We start from the raw sequence: 14,116 nt of genomic DNA on the forward strand, positions 1-14,116 counted from the left end.
TATTTTTATACATTTTTTTCTTCCTTATATACATTTGCTTTGATAAACAGCATGCCCTACTTATTATTATTCTCCACAACCTTTCACATACAGAGATATTGGCCGATCAGTACATGAGCATATATTTTGGGTCGATTTTTTCAATTGTGAAAAAAAAATCTAGGCGAGAAATAAATTTAAGCGGAACTATGGGGCTTGAACCCACGACATAAACAAAAAACAAAAAAAATGCAAACTATGGGGCTTGAACCCACGACCACATGGTTAGAAGCCTTGTGCTCTACCAAGTGGGCTAGATGAGCTTTGTGCTCATGTCTGCAACAAATATTTTAATAACACAACCGAGCAGGCCGCACTCCCGCAGGCCGCACTCCCGCACAGCGTTGCCTGCTCGCTTGCAATCCCAGGCCGATATATGCTGTCCTTGTTACTGCGGTGAAAAAAACGCTTTTGAATACGGCTGAAATAAGGGCCTCTTGAGAAGCACCGCAGGTGTAAGAAACAGTTTTAGAACTTGCCATACTTTACCTAACTTTTCTGTACATGGTTAGTTCTTTAATTCGAACGACTAAGCTTAGACAAAGTGTAACGCAGTTAGTCACGAACCAAACAGACTCTTAATCTTCAGTTTCTAGAAACTGGTTTATGGAAACAAACTAAAAGTACGTGTTTGTAAGCTAGCTCTCACAGCTAGTCACGAACCAAACAGACTCTTAATCTTCAGTTTCTAGAAACTGGTTTATGGAAACAAACTAAAAGTACGTGTTTGTAAGCCAGCTCTCACTCCATTTTAAAAATAATTGATTCAATTATCTTTTTTTTGTTTGATGCCAACTTTAACTATAGAATAAACTTATATTATTATTTTAAAATTTTAAATAATAATTATACATTTAAATAGGACAGTGCATGCATTGAGGGTAGCGGTGGCAATTATCGTAATTTTCACTAAACTCACTAGGGACTGCTAGGGACTGTTTGGTTATTTTCAATCCATATGGATTGGAGGGGATTGATACGGATTGAGGGAGATTTTGATTTACTAGGGATTGAAACCCTCTCAATCCCCCCTCAATCCATGGATTGAGGTAGAACCGAACAAGCTCTAAGTGTGGTACTTAAATTGTCATGCACAAACTGGTTTTAGCAAGGGTTGGCTAACTTCTTAGTTTCTAAGAAACATGGAATACAATTTCTAGAAACTAAAGTAGAAATTGACATGTTTGGAAGCACACCGATTTCTTAAAAACTAGGTGCTTCCAAACATGATCTAAGTAGGCACGTGCTAGTTTGTAAACTCTAGAAGTTGTGCTCTCTCGGTCCGAGAGAGTAGAACTCATCGGTTAAAGATTTAGAAGTAATGTTTATATTTATTTATTTAAATTAATTTATTATAAATCACATCTTAAGATATAGAGCAATACATGGAATTATCTAACCGTACGGTTAGTCCTCACGTGAGCATCATTGCAAAGGATTTTGATAAGAACCAGCGAGAAGATTGCACATTTTTTTATGCCTCCGTAAAATATCAGAGTCGCCAACAAGAGTTTATATCTCTATCAAGCTTAAAATTTTGCATTTATATTGTATATCTTGTTGGATGCTTTACATTTCTATTTTAGTTGTTAGGCTAATGGATATGTTTAGAACCTAGGTTGTGTAACTATTTGCGGTAGGGATAGTATTATACTTATTTAAAACTATAGTTATACATGAATAGTTTATTTGTTACATGGATTTTTGACAAGGCGGATATTAGAGACCATAATTTGCAGAATAGATTGCCTAGTTCAGCTCCTTATGAGTCAGGTGTCCTACAACGACACTTTTAACAAGCCACTTATATGGCATCTCCTCACATATAGGTCCACAAGTTAGGGGATCCTGCCATCACTCCAACACTACTAGCAATAGCTACAATACTCATGGTTGGGGTAGTCACCTATTGGGGAAAATGCCCTCTGGCCGAAGGTCCATATCGACAAAATCAAGGTCTAGACATTTTCTTAATCAAAGCCAAAGGCCATCATGCTTAGGGGAGCTTCGAACGTCAGATAATTTGAAGCATGCACGAAGCCGGAGAAGAAGAAAGTGTGACTTAACATGGCCAAAAAAGGCTTCGGATAAAGAAAACAAAGGTCTCCAAGGTAAAGAAAATGTGTACATGACATGTCAAGGTTGTAAAAAAATGTCAAAAATATACTCCCTCATTTACGAAGAATTACCATGTAGTAACTAGGGTAAAATTGTAATTTCGTACAAAGGTGTATATGGACACATCCATATAAATAGATAAACAATGCCACAGCTAAAGGGATTGACCATTTATAAATATCGTTGGTGGCATTCTTGTGTGTGAAGAGCCTTTGATGGTACTAATGTACTAAAGCTCCTCCATTAGTATCTGTCTATAACATTCTCACATATATATGAGTGGAAAACTATAACCATTGGAGTAATGATCAATCAAATGGTGTCGAACTCTTATTGTTGTTCTTATTTTACACACTTGTTAAAATAGTCGCAACTCTATTTGATACCTTCTCCTTCTAAAACATTTGTAAGAAAGAAGGATTTTTAAATTAATGTTGTTGTCCTAATGTTGTTCTTTTCAAAAATTTGATAGGTATCCAACATTTGGCATTCATCTACGGTGAACTCACAACGACCATAACCATGACTCCTAGAAGTGTAAGGGATGTTAGCGTAACAGATTGTCATAACAATGTCGAATAACAAGGCTATAGTGAAGACAAGCATATCGAATCTAACAACTGAAGGCATGAGAAGAGAACAGTCGTAAAGTTATTGGTTGAATAGGATGGTGTCAATTTGGAGATTGAGGGGGCTAGAAACTATCTAAAGGCACATGGAGATCAAAAAACAAAAGCTACTTTAGGTTGTTCAGCTTTGGAGATAGATAGAAGAAGCTTCTGAAGAGCTTTATCATATGAGAAGAGAAGACGATGTAGACAAAGACAAAAAACACTCTAGATGTCTCAACATAAGAACCGTCTTCCAAGAAGAGCAAGGCCACTCTCAAGGGATTTACAGTTAGTCCCTTGGCATGTTTCATATAAGCAACATTTGCTTCCATCTTATGATGGGCAGTCTGATCCGAAGAAAATTCTCATGAGCTATGAAGCAGCTATTACATCCTTCAGTGGAAACACGGTGGTCCTGGCCAAGTCATTCATCATGGTTGCAAGAGGAATACCTTAGACTTGGTACCTGTACCTTCGCCTAGATTGGTAAATACATGTGAACAAACTCAAGAACCAGTTGATTACAAGTTTCAAGGCTTTCCAAGCAAACCACTTATGACATATGCATTGCTCAATAAGCCCAAGAGGTAGACGAATCCCTCAAAGATATATATGAAGGTTTGTTTGGATTAGAATATATGAGTGCCAGATGAAGTAGTCATTGAGGTAATCATCGAGACTCGAGAGGCTCAAAATTGTTTCATGCTCTTAATACTTTGCTAAAAATCCTCTAAATATCCTATAGAGAAGTTGTTTTAGAAGATGGATGAGTACATCCATATAGCCAATGGCTTTCGACATCAGTGTCATATCTAAGGTGGACGGGGACTCCGGTCCCCCTTCATCCAAGATACAACCGGTTTGTTTGTGCTGCCTCCGCCAGTGGTCAATTAGAAATTAGCTCAGTACAGTCTAAGAGCTCAGAATTTAATTAAATATGTGTTGTCTTTTCCCATAAAAGATACAAGTACATGCATATATACGTGCCAGTTAACTTAAACAAGCATATATATATTATTGAAGTACTATTCATTCAACGGGTCACACAGTAGTCAGTATCTAACAGCGAGGTTTTTGACATACAATGCACAGTATCTCAGAGTATAGCAACACCAACCGAAGCCCCTGGAACAGCACGTTGATGAGTTTGCCGCTACTCGATCGCATCGCGTCGCGATCCGTGCATGCAAGTGACAAATTATCATGATGGCATCGAACAGCCGAGGGCGGTGAGTAATCCGCTTCGATCATCTAGGTGGCGCCTGCAAACAATGATTTCTCCTCGTTTAATTAGCACGAACAAACTCGACCGCACACTGGCCAGCTAGCGACGACACACACCGAGAAGCCGCTGCTACGTCACCGATCACCCATGCATCCATGCATATGACCGTCGATGTGCGGAAGCAAACAAAGCATGCAACGCAACGCTTTGGTTTTGAGGACGGAGGAGGAGGTGTGAGCCGGTGAGACGTCGTCAGCCTGCCTGGGGCTCATCATGTGGGAAGCATGTGGTGGCTCTCCGCAAGCTGACAAGACAAGCGCGTGGTGGTGGCACTCACTGGGCACTGCTGCAGCGGCGATTGGTCCCTCCCTGCAATTATTTGGCCATCTGAACCAAGACCCACGCGACGGCAGCGAGCGAGCGAGCGAGCACACACATATCTTGGGGTCTCTTGGATCGCCAAACTTGAATAATAATTGCGCAAGGGAGCAGTAGCCGACACATGGATGGCAAGACAAAGTGGGAGCAGGCAACAAACCACATAGGTTGGGGTTGGGCGATGGATCGAGCTCTCCTCATCGTCTGCCTTCCCCATTCCACACCTCGCTTTCGGTCGAGCGAGCCTAATTCATCACGGACGCGCGCGGCGTCTCTAGGCTAGCTAGGCTGGCCGAGAATGTAATGTAACGGCGGCAAGGCAAATCGACTGACAAACAACATGGATGCATCGATCGATCTGACGCCGGGAACACTCCGAGAGCGAGACGTTTCGACTGGGAAGCCTGATGCTGATGCCTGCGGCCTGCCCCAACCACAACACATGCGCCAATCGCGCGACCCGGACGCGCGATCGGCCTGCCCCCCCCCGGCCGTGCCGGGCACGCGGTGACTGTTTTGGCTGCCGCGGACACTGACAGGCCACCGAACCGAACGCGGACCGGAATACAAGGCAGGCAGTTGACAGTTCGCAGTTGGGTTTGGGCCGGCATGGAGCCAGGCCACTGGCGGTGTGCAGTGCTGCCGAGCGAGACCTGACGACGGGAGAACGTGCTCGGGCAGAGGCGTCGTCGCTTCGAATCCTGCCTTCATTTTTGCCCGCCGTCGTGTGTACCGACGACCTGCTTGATATGATATGATCGTCAGGCAATACGTGAAGTGCTTGGTGAATGGTTACCACGCCGACGGCGAAAGCGTCGGGCGACATGCACTGTGAGTCCCGCTGAGCAGAGCTTATCAGGTTTGTACGCAGTACACGTACTACTGACTGGCCTTTCCGCGTGGACACGAAAACCATGTGTCATTGCTTGCTGTCGGCTACTATCCCCTTGGTTGAAGGAGGAATGGGTCTCACTATGCCCACGAGCGCAGCGCAGATGGGTGCTTGTTGTAACAGTTGGAGTAGCAAGTGCCTAGCAGAGCAGTGAAAGTTCGACGCCACTGATTCATGCTTTCACAGCTCGGAGACAGTCCAGCGCTGCTCACTCATTCGTTCTGTCGCCGGGTCTCCGCGTACATTCTTCTCCAACGAGGAGACTGTCGGTCAGGACTCAGGGCAGAAGGAACAACATTCCCATCACTGTTCACAAAAAGCCAAAGCACGCGCTGCCAAAACGCCGCCGTGCAGGCTGCAGCAGCGCCTACTGCTGCGCTGCTTTTTTTTATTGGTCTTCACTTCACCGGCGGGAGAACTACCTTTACAATGCCATACGACTCTCTGCTCTCTATTCTACATGCCATACACGAAACAGCAAGAGCTAAGAACAAAATCTACAAAAAAGAAAAAAAAAACTGTACACACGAGCAACGCCTACTAGCGGCGTCGACCATATGGCCGGGCCACCTTGGTTGGTCTGTCTGATCGGTCCGGTGACCGGAGCCGTCAGAACGAGTCGGACAGGAGCCAAGTCTCGAACGCCTCCAGCTCGCGATCGTCCGGGGTGCGGGCCGCCGTCGCAGCAGCAGCAGCAGCAGCAACTTCCAGCGGCTCGGCGGCCTGCCGCAGCTGCGCGCTGTGCTCGTCCTGCTCCGGCCCGCCCCACAGATGGGCGCGAAGCCATCCCAGTCCATGTCGAACAGGTCGTCCACCTGGGCCTCGCAGCCGACCGCGCCAAGCCCTTCGAGGGCAGCCGAGTCGTGGCCGCCGGGCACCGATAGGCATCAGGGCGTCCATCTCGCTGTCGGCCTCCCCCCAGACTAGGTCCCCGAGCTCTATCGGCTCCAGCACCCACGGCCCGCTCGCGTCCTCGCTGCTGGGCCCCTCCTCCTCGGCCGTGCCCGTGCTGCCGCTGCTGCTGTTGGGCTGGTTCGGGCCCGGGTTCACCACGTCGCTGTGCCGCGGGCTCGACGCCGCCGCGGCCGGGCCTTTCGCCTCGCCGCCGGGCTGATCGGCGTCCGCCTGCTTGGTCCTGCTGGCGCTAGCCTTCGGCGGCCGGCCCGGGGTCCTGCCGCCGCGCCGCCTGTCGGCGCTCTGCAGCTTGCTCATGTCGATGGCGATGGCGGTGTCGTCAGGCCCGGCGGTGTATTTCCGGCGGTACGTGTGGATCTGTCGGCTGAGGTGCGAGTTCCAGTAGTTCTTGATCTCGTTGTCTGTTCGGCCGGGGAGGTGGCTGGCGATCAGGGACCACCTGCATGCGGATGCGGATACATACGTAAATTAATTTAAACCGCAAGGACGCAGGATGGTGAGCGTACGTGATCATCGCTGCTGGTTGGGCAGCTGCAGCTTCGTAATGAGAACCGAATGCGTGGTATCTATCGTGTTTCTTAGCCTGCCTAGTACATACTCCCTCCGTTTCTTTTTATTTGTCGCAGGATAGTGTAAAATTGCACTATCCAGCGACAAATAAAAAGAAACGGAGGGAGTATATATATAGAGAGAGTATACAGTACTCTACTGTCTGATGCAACTTGATCGACAATTTGGTGCAACGAACTAGCTCACTCATTGATCGCGCCGCTCACGACGCGCGTATATAGGGCCGTAGTAATCATGTGCCGGCGTGTGTTTATATATGGCGCTAAATGTACGCATCGTTCGCGAAGGACGATGGGCCCCCGATAGATCTCGCCGTACGTCCACAGCCGCGCCTCTCACCGTCCGCAGTGTCAACGTTAAGGCGGGGGAAATCATTAGGGAGGGCCGGCGTGGGCCGTCATTAATCCCACTGTGTGCCACGGACAGGGACCCCTCTATGATCAGATCAAGGCAACAGGGAAGCTAGCCAATGCGCGCTTTGCACAGTACCGGCCGGCGGTGATGGCGAGGCAGCAAAGCGAAATGGACAGGACGCCAACCAACGCCATGGACTGTGCGTGCGTCAAGAAGACCGTGACCTGTCCGCTCGGCAGCAGGCAGGCTCTGCCATGCGACGCGAGTTCGCTCCCAGCGCTAGCTAGCTTGAATGAAGAGCGAGTGTTGGACCAGATTATTGTCGTTTCTTTCGCGTGGTCCTCTCACTCTCACTCTCCGCTAGCCGCTGACGACTCACAGCTAGCTAGTAATTAGTTAAGCTGCTTTCACAAACCATGTTTCCATGACTGTGTGGCACCGCTAGCTCTCGCAACACCATGTGGGTTGTAGTTGTAGGAGCAATAGCGCATATCTATCATTATATTACGGCGCTACAGTGGCATGCATTGCACGAGGGATTATTGTTTAATCATCTATTCTCTCCCGTGTCCTGTTTGATAGCTCGCCAGTTTTGTTAGATGATTTCTTCAGCGACTTCTAATCTATCAGTTTGGGTTTTTTTTCTCTATCTTGTTCTTCCTTCCATTTACTGTACATATCAGTTTGGGTTGTAGATGGTAGAAATAAAGTCTGAGCACCGAAGAAGCTCCATCGTCCTTGAATGGTGTGGTGAGACCGTGAGACGATGCTGTCGACGAATCGCATGCTTTTGTGTGCTGTTTATATATTTTTTTCAAAGATTTTTCTGTACTGTAAGATATACGCTACTCATTGATCATATTGGTTCTCCTAAATTTACGGCAAACCAAATCAGTTTAATTTAATGAAAACCCGTTGTTAATAAATGCCATGACATTGTTTTTTGGGTATTATAAATACTATGACCAGTATATTTTATCCAAGTTCAGTCAAAATCAGGGGCGGATCCACAATGTGGGCAAAGTAGGCCATGGCGCCACCTTAATTTTTGGAACTGTTTATACCTACCTTTTTATATATACTATAAAATAAAAAATATAAGGTATATGCGACTAAATTAGATAAACACCGGGTCCACCACATCATACCATCGACTAACCCACAAGATCTAGCCCCATCATCTTAGGTCACGACCTATATCGAATAAAACACAGAATGAGAAAGGCATCAACCGCACGTTTGTAGCATCCAACCCCGCTTAGCGCTCGTCCTAGCGTTGGTGCCCGCTGTCCAATTGACGTCCAACAGTCAGTTCATCATCGTTGGCCGCCCACCCAACCGTCATCGCCAGCTGTCAGGACACTGTCGCTAGCTTGCTGCTCGTCTTCCTGCTCCACTCGGCCACGGCCCCGCACTAGAGTGCAAGCTGCCACAACCACAAGATTGATGGTTTAATGGTGTTTTCGATGTTTTTTCTATATAGTTTTGTCTTTTACTTTACATTGATGCTTACCTAATACTTTTTCTTCTAATTGTAGATTGAATTTTCTATCGATGATTTGGCGTCGCTAAAAGATTTTCGATATCCACATTATTTTATAATAGTCATGATATTACAACTTAATTTCATGCTATTACCAAAAAAACCACTATAGTTTAGCATTTTTTCTTGTGATTTCTTTATTACGGATTGGCCTCACCTGGACTTTCGTCCCGCCACTGGTCAAAATCAAAGAAGTTGCTTGGGAAAAATAGGTTAAACAAAACTGATGGAGCAAAAAAAACCCTGCATTTTATGGAGTGGAAGGTGTGTGTGTATATGCACGCATGACGCTATCACAGTACTGCTCAGTAGTAGCTTTCTAATCTTCCCTTAGTTGCACAAATCTTTGAGCACGAGAAAGTGCCTAGATCATTTCCTCGTGCTGCTGCTTTTCGTCTTAGAGATGAAATGTAACGAATATATGGACGGATCAGCTTAGAGAGTGTTTGGTTTCTAAAGATTAATTTTTAGCCTATCTATTTTATTTTATTTTAGTCCTTAAATTGTCAAATACAGAAACTAAAATTAGTCCATATAAACCAAACACCCCTAGTTTTAGACCTCATTACCACATAATAGCGAAGCTAGATTATAATTGAAGAGGGTGTATTTAGTCTTGTGGGTAGATAAGAACTTTTTCTAGGAGTGCATATATAGTGAAATTGTGACTGAATTTATAGAAATTGTATTTTACAGGGTGCATTTGCATCCACAGTTAGCAACCTATTTCGCCCCTCTTGCCACATATGCGAAGTCATAAGAAGTGGCGAGCATCATCGAGCCTGTTTGGTTCATCTTTTTTCTTACCAGTTTTTTAAAAGAATTTGGCTGCAGAGAGAATATGAGTATTGTGAGGATTATGTGCGGAGGAAGATTAATGTGTCTATAGGGTTAACAATCTAGAAAGTGATAGATTCCTACTATTGCAACGTCCGACCGATTTGTGTTTATGTTGATTTTGTTGGATGATTTTTACCAAATCGATTTTTATAGAAGTGGACTAAAAATTGAATATTTGACTGTCTGTACCAGATTTTGGTAGCCAAAATCTAAAAAAAAGGCCGAAACAAACATCACATCATGCCATGTTGGCGCCATGCATGCTCGTGCACGTGGCCTCGGAAATCACACGCATCTGACTGGACAGTAAACTTACACACGCAGCACGCCCTTTTGGCTGCTGCCACACGTACGGGCAACTTCAGAGACACATGCTGAGCCAGTGACTGACAAGGACCGGACTGATAGTAGTGTAGTAAAGTAGCACTGCTCAATGCTAGAGCAAGCGTGCGTAGAGCCCGCGTGTACATAAACATACTACAGCACATCGATCGGAGGGATCCAGATGGCCATATTGTTTTCAGCCATGTCTCTATTAATTTAGGCCCTATAGATTGTATTAGCTCAATAGCTCCGGCTCTTCTCACATATATGCACTGTAGTAATATGCACCATTCTAGCACTATAGCAACACTACTCTTTATAGGAGTCTCTCTCTCTCTCTTCTCTCTTCTCTCTTCTCTCTTCTCTCTTCTCTCTCTTTTGTCTTTCGCTGATGAAACCATCTTTTGGACATTATCACTACAGTAGCTAAACAGTGATAAAGCCGATCGGGACCCATACCATGCATAGAAAAAAAGGACATTAGCCTACTATTGCTGCGCGCGCCTCTATTCCAGCAGCGTGTGCCCCTACATCATTTAATTCTTTATTTAGTACTGTGTACGTGTATGGTATACGGTGTCTTAACTCTCAACGATCTGGGCAAGCTATCGAATTATAAGATCAAGTTTAATAATATAGTCAACCGCTGGTTATAAGTAAGGAACCTTATAGTCTACTTCTTAGTCTATCTGTGTAGTAGTTAGCTCTTTACTATTAATTTATGATTTACATTAGCCTATCCGTGTAGTGGTTAGCTCTTCACTATTAATTTATAATTTGCATGTCTTTCTCACAAAAAAAGTTTTTAGTTCTGTGTCTAAGCCCCGACTTTAAGTTTGCAGTCCGATTCTGCTCTCTCTCTCATCAATCTCAATATTTGCTCTAAGATTTCAGTAATTGAGAGAGCATATAGAGCAGGCAATTGTTACTACACTACTCTATACTCCTATGAATGAAAACGAGATTTTCATCGGAGTAGCCCTTTATTGTCTGTGCTGACTGTTCTAGTCTTGTGCCAGAGATCCTTTTCCCCAAATTTGTACGTCGAGAAGCGTTTAAGTAGTAGATATATAAAAGTATACATGGTACCTCACAATTTAAGAAAACTCTCTCAATCAACTATATTTATAGTACTATCAACATTTATATATTTATGGAAGTTTCTTATAAAATATATTTCATAATATATATGAATGCCTTGATCAAAGTTGATATGTTGGACTAGATTTCCGTTCTTCGTGTGAAGGAGGAAGTACGTATACCAAGTTTTTTGGGACTGCGTGCATTGACTCCCATGCATAAAGGAAGGAAGTAGTAGTACTACTACTCTCTAGTCGGATGCACAGTGATCAGCGTTGAGATTAGGGCGCGCTTATTGTTACCTGTTGCCGAGGGTGGCGTGGAGCTTGATGATGATGTCTTCTTCCTCCTTGGAGATGTTCCCCCTCTTGACGTCCGCCCGAAGGTAGTTGATCCACCGGAGCCGGCAGCTCTTGCCGCACCGGAGCAGGCCTGCATGCGCGTCCTAACTAGCTAAGAACGACGACGGCGACGAAGAAGAAGCTCATATATGCATGGATCGGAGATTGATGCTACGTGGCGATGCATGGCGCGCGGCCGGCTTTGGTTACCTGCATTCTTGGGCAGCGACCTCCAGGACCCCTCGCCGTGCTCCGCAATGTAGTTGGCAAGTAACTGGTCCTCTTCCGCCGTCCACCTCCCTCGCTTGAGCCCCACCTTCTCGCAGCACGGCGCCCTCCCCATCGCGCGCCGGCTAGCTCCCGGCAACAGCTAGCGTCTGCCCTCGCTCGCTCGCAGCACGTGCGTTCCCCGGCCCGGCCGCCGCTGGCCACACCGGAGTCGTATGTGGTCCCGCCGATCGATCGAGCTAGCGATCCCGGCCGGCGGCGAAGTCGCACTACTACTTGCGCACGGTTAGCAGCTGGTCGCGCGCGCGCGTGCGTCCAAGGGAGTTGGTGGCCGTGCGGGCCGACGACCGCGCGCTACGCTCCTTGCCGCGCGGATACACGCTGGCAGTCGCGCAGGTCTCACTACAGCTTGCACTTTCCAGTGTGTGTGCTGTGCTGGCTAGAGAGGGCACGCCACGGCCGGCCATAATATAGCAGCGGACGGAGTACGTACGTACGTACACTAGCGCTTAGTAGAGTGCAGAGTGCACGTTACGGACCGACTGAATTTTTTGTATTTTCAGCCCTTAAACAGAAGTAAAATCACGTTTATACCTAAAAAAATTTTAAATGCAGTTTTGGACCCTTTGCTCGGCGCCATAGGCTATGGCGCCGAGCTAACACAGCTCGGCGCCATAGGCTATGGCGCCGAGGTCGTGTTGCGTTGGCACAACCCAGACGCGTGGCGTCGACGTGGAACCGAGCTCGGTGCCACAGATCTTGGCGCCGAGCTCGGTTGTGTTATTAAAATATTTGTTGCAGATATGAGCACAAAGCCCATCTAGCCCAGTTGGTAGAGCACAAGGCTTCTAACCATGTGGTCGTGGGTTCAAACCCCATAGTTTGCATTTTTTTGTTTTTTTTTGTTTATGTCGTTGGTGTGTCCGCTTAAATTTATTTCTCGCCTAGATTTTTTTTATGTCAGTTGTGCCTAGTGTTGCCTTCCATACTTGCACTGCATGCGCGCGCATTTCAATCTACAGTTTCCGAATTTAAAATGCGCGTAAATAATCGACTAGCTCAAATCATGCATGTGCAATACAAAAGCAATGTAGTAATTTTATAAAATGTCATCCGTGCATTATTCAAAATTTGCATTACGAATCATTAACTATTTCTAAATCACTATAAATATTTTTATACATTTTTTTCTTCCCTTATATACATTTGCTTTGATAAACAGCATGCCCTACTTATTATTATTCTCCACAACCTTTCACATACAGAGATATTGGCCGATCAGTACATGAGCATATATTTTGGGTCGATTTTTTCAATTGTGAAAAAAAATCTAGGCGAGAAATAAATTTAAGCGGAACTATGGGGCTTGAACCCACGACATAAACAAAAAAACAAAAAAAATGCAAACTATGGGGCTTGAACCCACGACCACATGGTTAGAAGCCTTGTGCTCTACCAAGTGGGCTAGATGAGCTTTGTGCTCATGTCTGCAACAAATATTTTAATAACACAACCGAGCAGGCCGCACTCCCGCAGGCCGCACTCCCGCACAGCGTTGCCTGCTCGCTTGCAATCCCAGGCCGATATATGCCGTCCTTGTTACTGCGGTGAAAAAAACGCTTTTGAATACGGCTGAAATAAGGGCCTCTTGAGAAGCACCGCAGGTGTAAGAAACAGTTTTAGAACTTGCCATACTTTACCTAACTTTTCTGTACATGGTTAGTTCTTTAATTCGAACGACTAAGCTTAGACAAAGTGTAACGCAGCTAGTCACGAACCAAACAGACTCTTAATCTTCAGTTTCTAGAAACTGGTTTATGGAAACAAACTAAAAGTACGTGTTTGTAAGCCAGCTCTCACAGCTAGTCACGAACCAAACAGACTCTTAATCTTCAGTTTCTAGAAACTGGTTTATGGAAACAAACTAAAAGTACGTGTTTGTAAGCCAGCTCTCACTCCATTTTAAAAATAATTGATTCAATTATCTTTTTTTGTTTGATGCCAACTTTAACTATAGAATAAACTTATATTATTATTTTAAAATTTTAAATAATAATTATACATTTAAATAGGACAGTGCATGCATTGAGGGTAGCGGTTGGCAATTATCGTAATTTTCACTAAACTCACTAGGGACTGCTAGGGACTGTTTGGGTTATTTTCAATCCATATGGATTGGAGGGGATTGATACGGATTGAGGGAGATTTTGATTTACTAGGGATTGAAACCCTCTCAATCCCCCCTCAATCCATGGATTGAGGTAGAACCGAACAAGCTCTAAGTGTGGTACTTAAATTGTCATGCACAAACTGGTTTTAGCAAGGGTTGGCTAACTTCTTAGTTTCTAAGAAACATGGAATACAATTTCTAGAAACTAAAGTAGAAATTGACATGTTTGGAAGCACACCGATTTCTTAAAACTAGGTGCTTCCAAACATGATCTAAGTAGGCACGTGCTAGTTTGTAAACTCTAGAAGTTGTGCTCTCTCGGTCCGAGAGAGTAGAACTCATCGGTTAAAAGATTTAGAAGTAATGTTTATATTTATTTATTTAAATTAATTTATTATAAATCACATCTTTAAGATATAGAGCAATTACATGGAATTATCTACCCGTACGGTTAGTCCTCACGTGAGCATCATTGCAAAGGATTTTGA

General features: G+C 45.0%; 1 protein-coding gene across 1 annotated transcript; it reads right to left on the reverse strand.

Moving 5' to 3' along the window:
- Positions 1-5,570: 5,570 nt before the first annotated feature.
- On the reverse strand, positions 5,571-11,992 carry LOC103644608 (myb-related protein P-like). Its single transcript, XM_020546166.2, is given in 5 exon segments — positions 5,571-6,042; positions 6,045-6,135; positions 6,137-6,617; positions 11,192-11,321; positions 11,441-11,992. Coding segments are annotated over 5 exon segments (1,005 nt in total). The 5' UTR covers positions 11,574-11,992; the 3' UTR covers positions 5,571-5,872.
- Positions 11,993-14,116: the final 2,124 nt, after the last annotated feature.

Source organism: Zea mays, chromosome 1, assembly GCF_902167145.1.
Source record: "Zea mays cultivar B73 chromosome 1, Zm-B73-REFERENCE-NAM-5.0, whole genome shotgun sequence".
Taxonomy (NCBI): Eukaryota; Viridiplantae; Streptophyta; class Magnoliopsida; order Poales; family Poaceae; genus Zea; species Zea mays.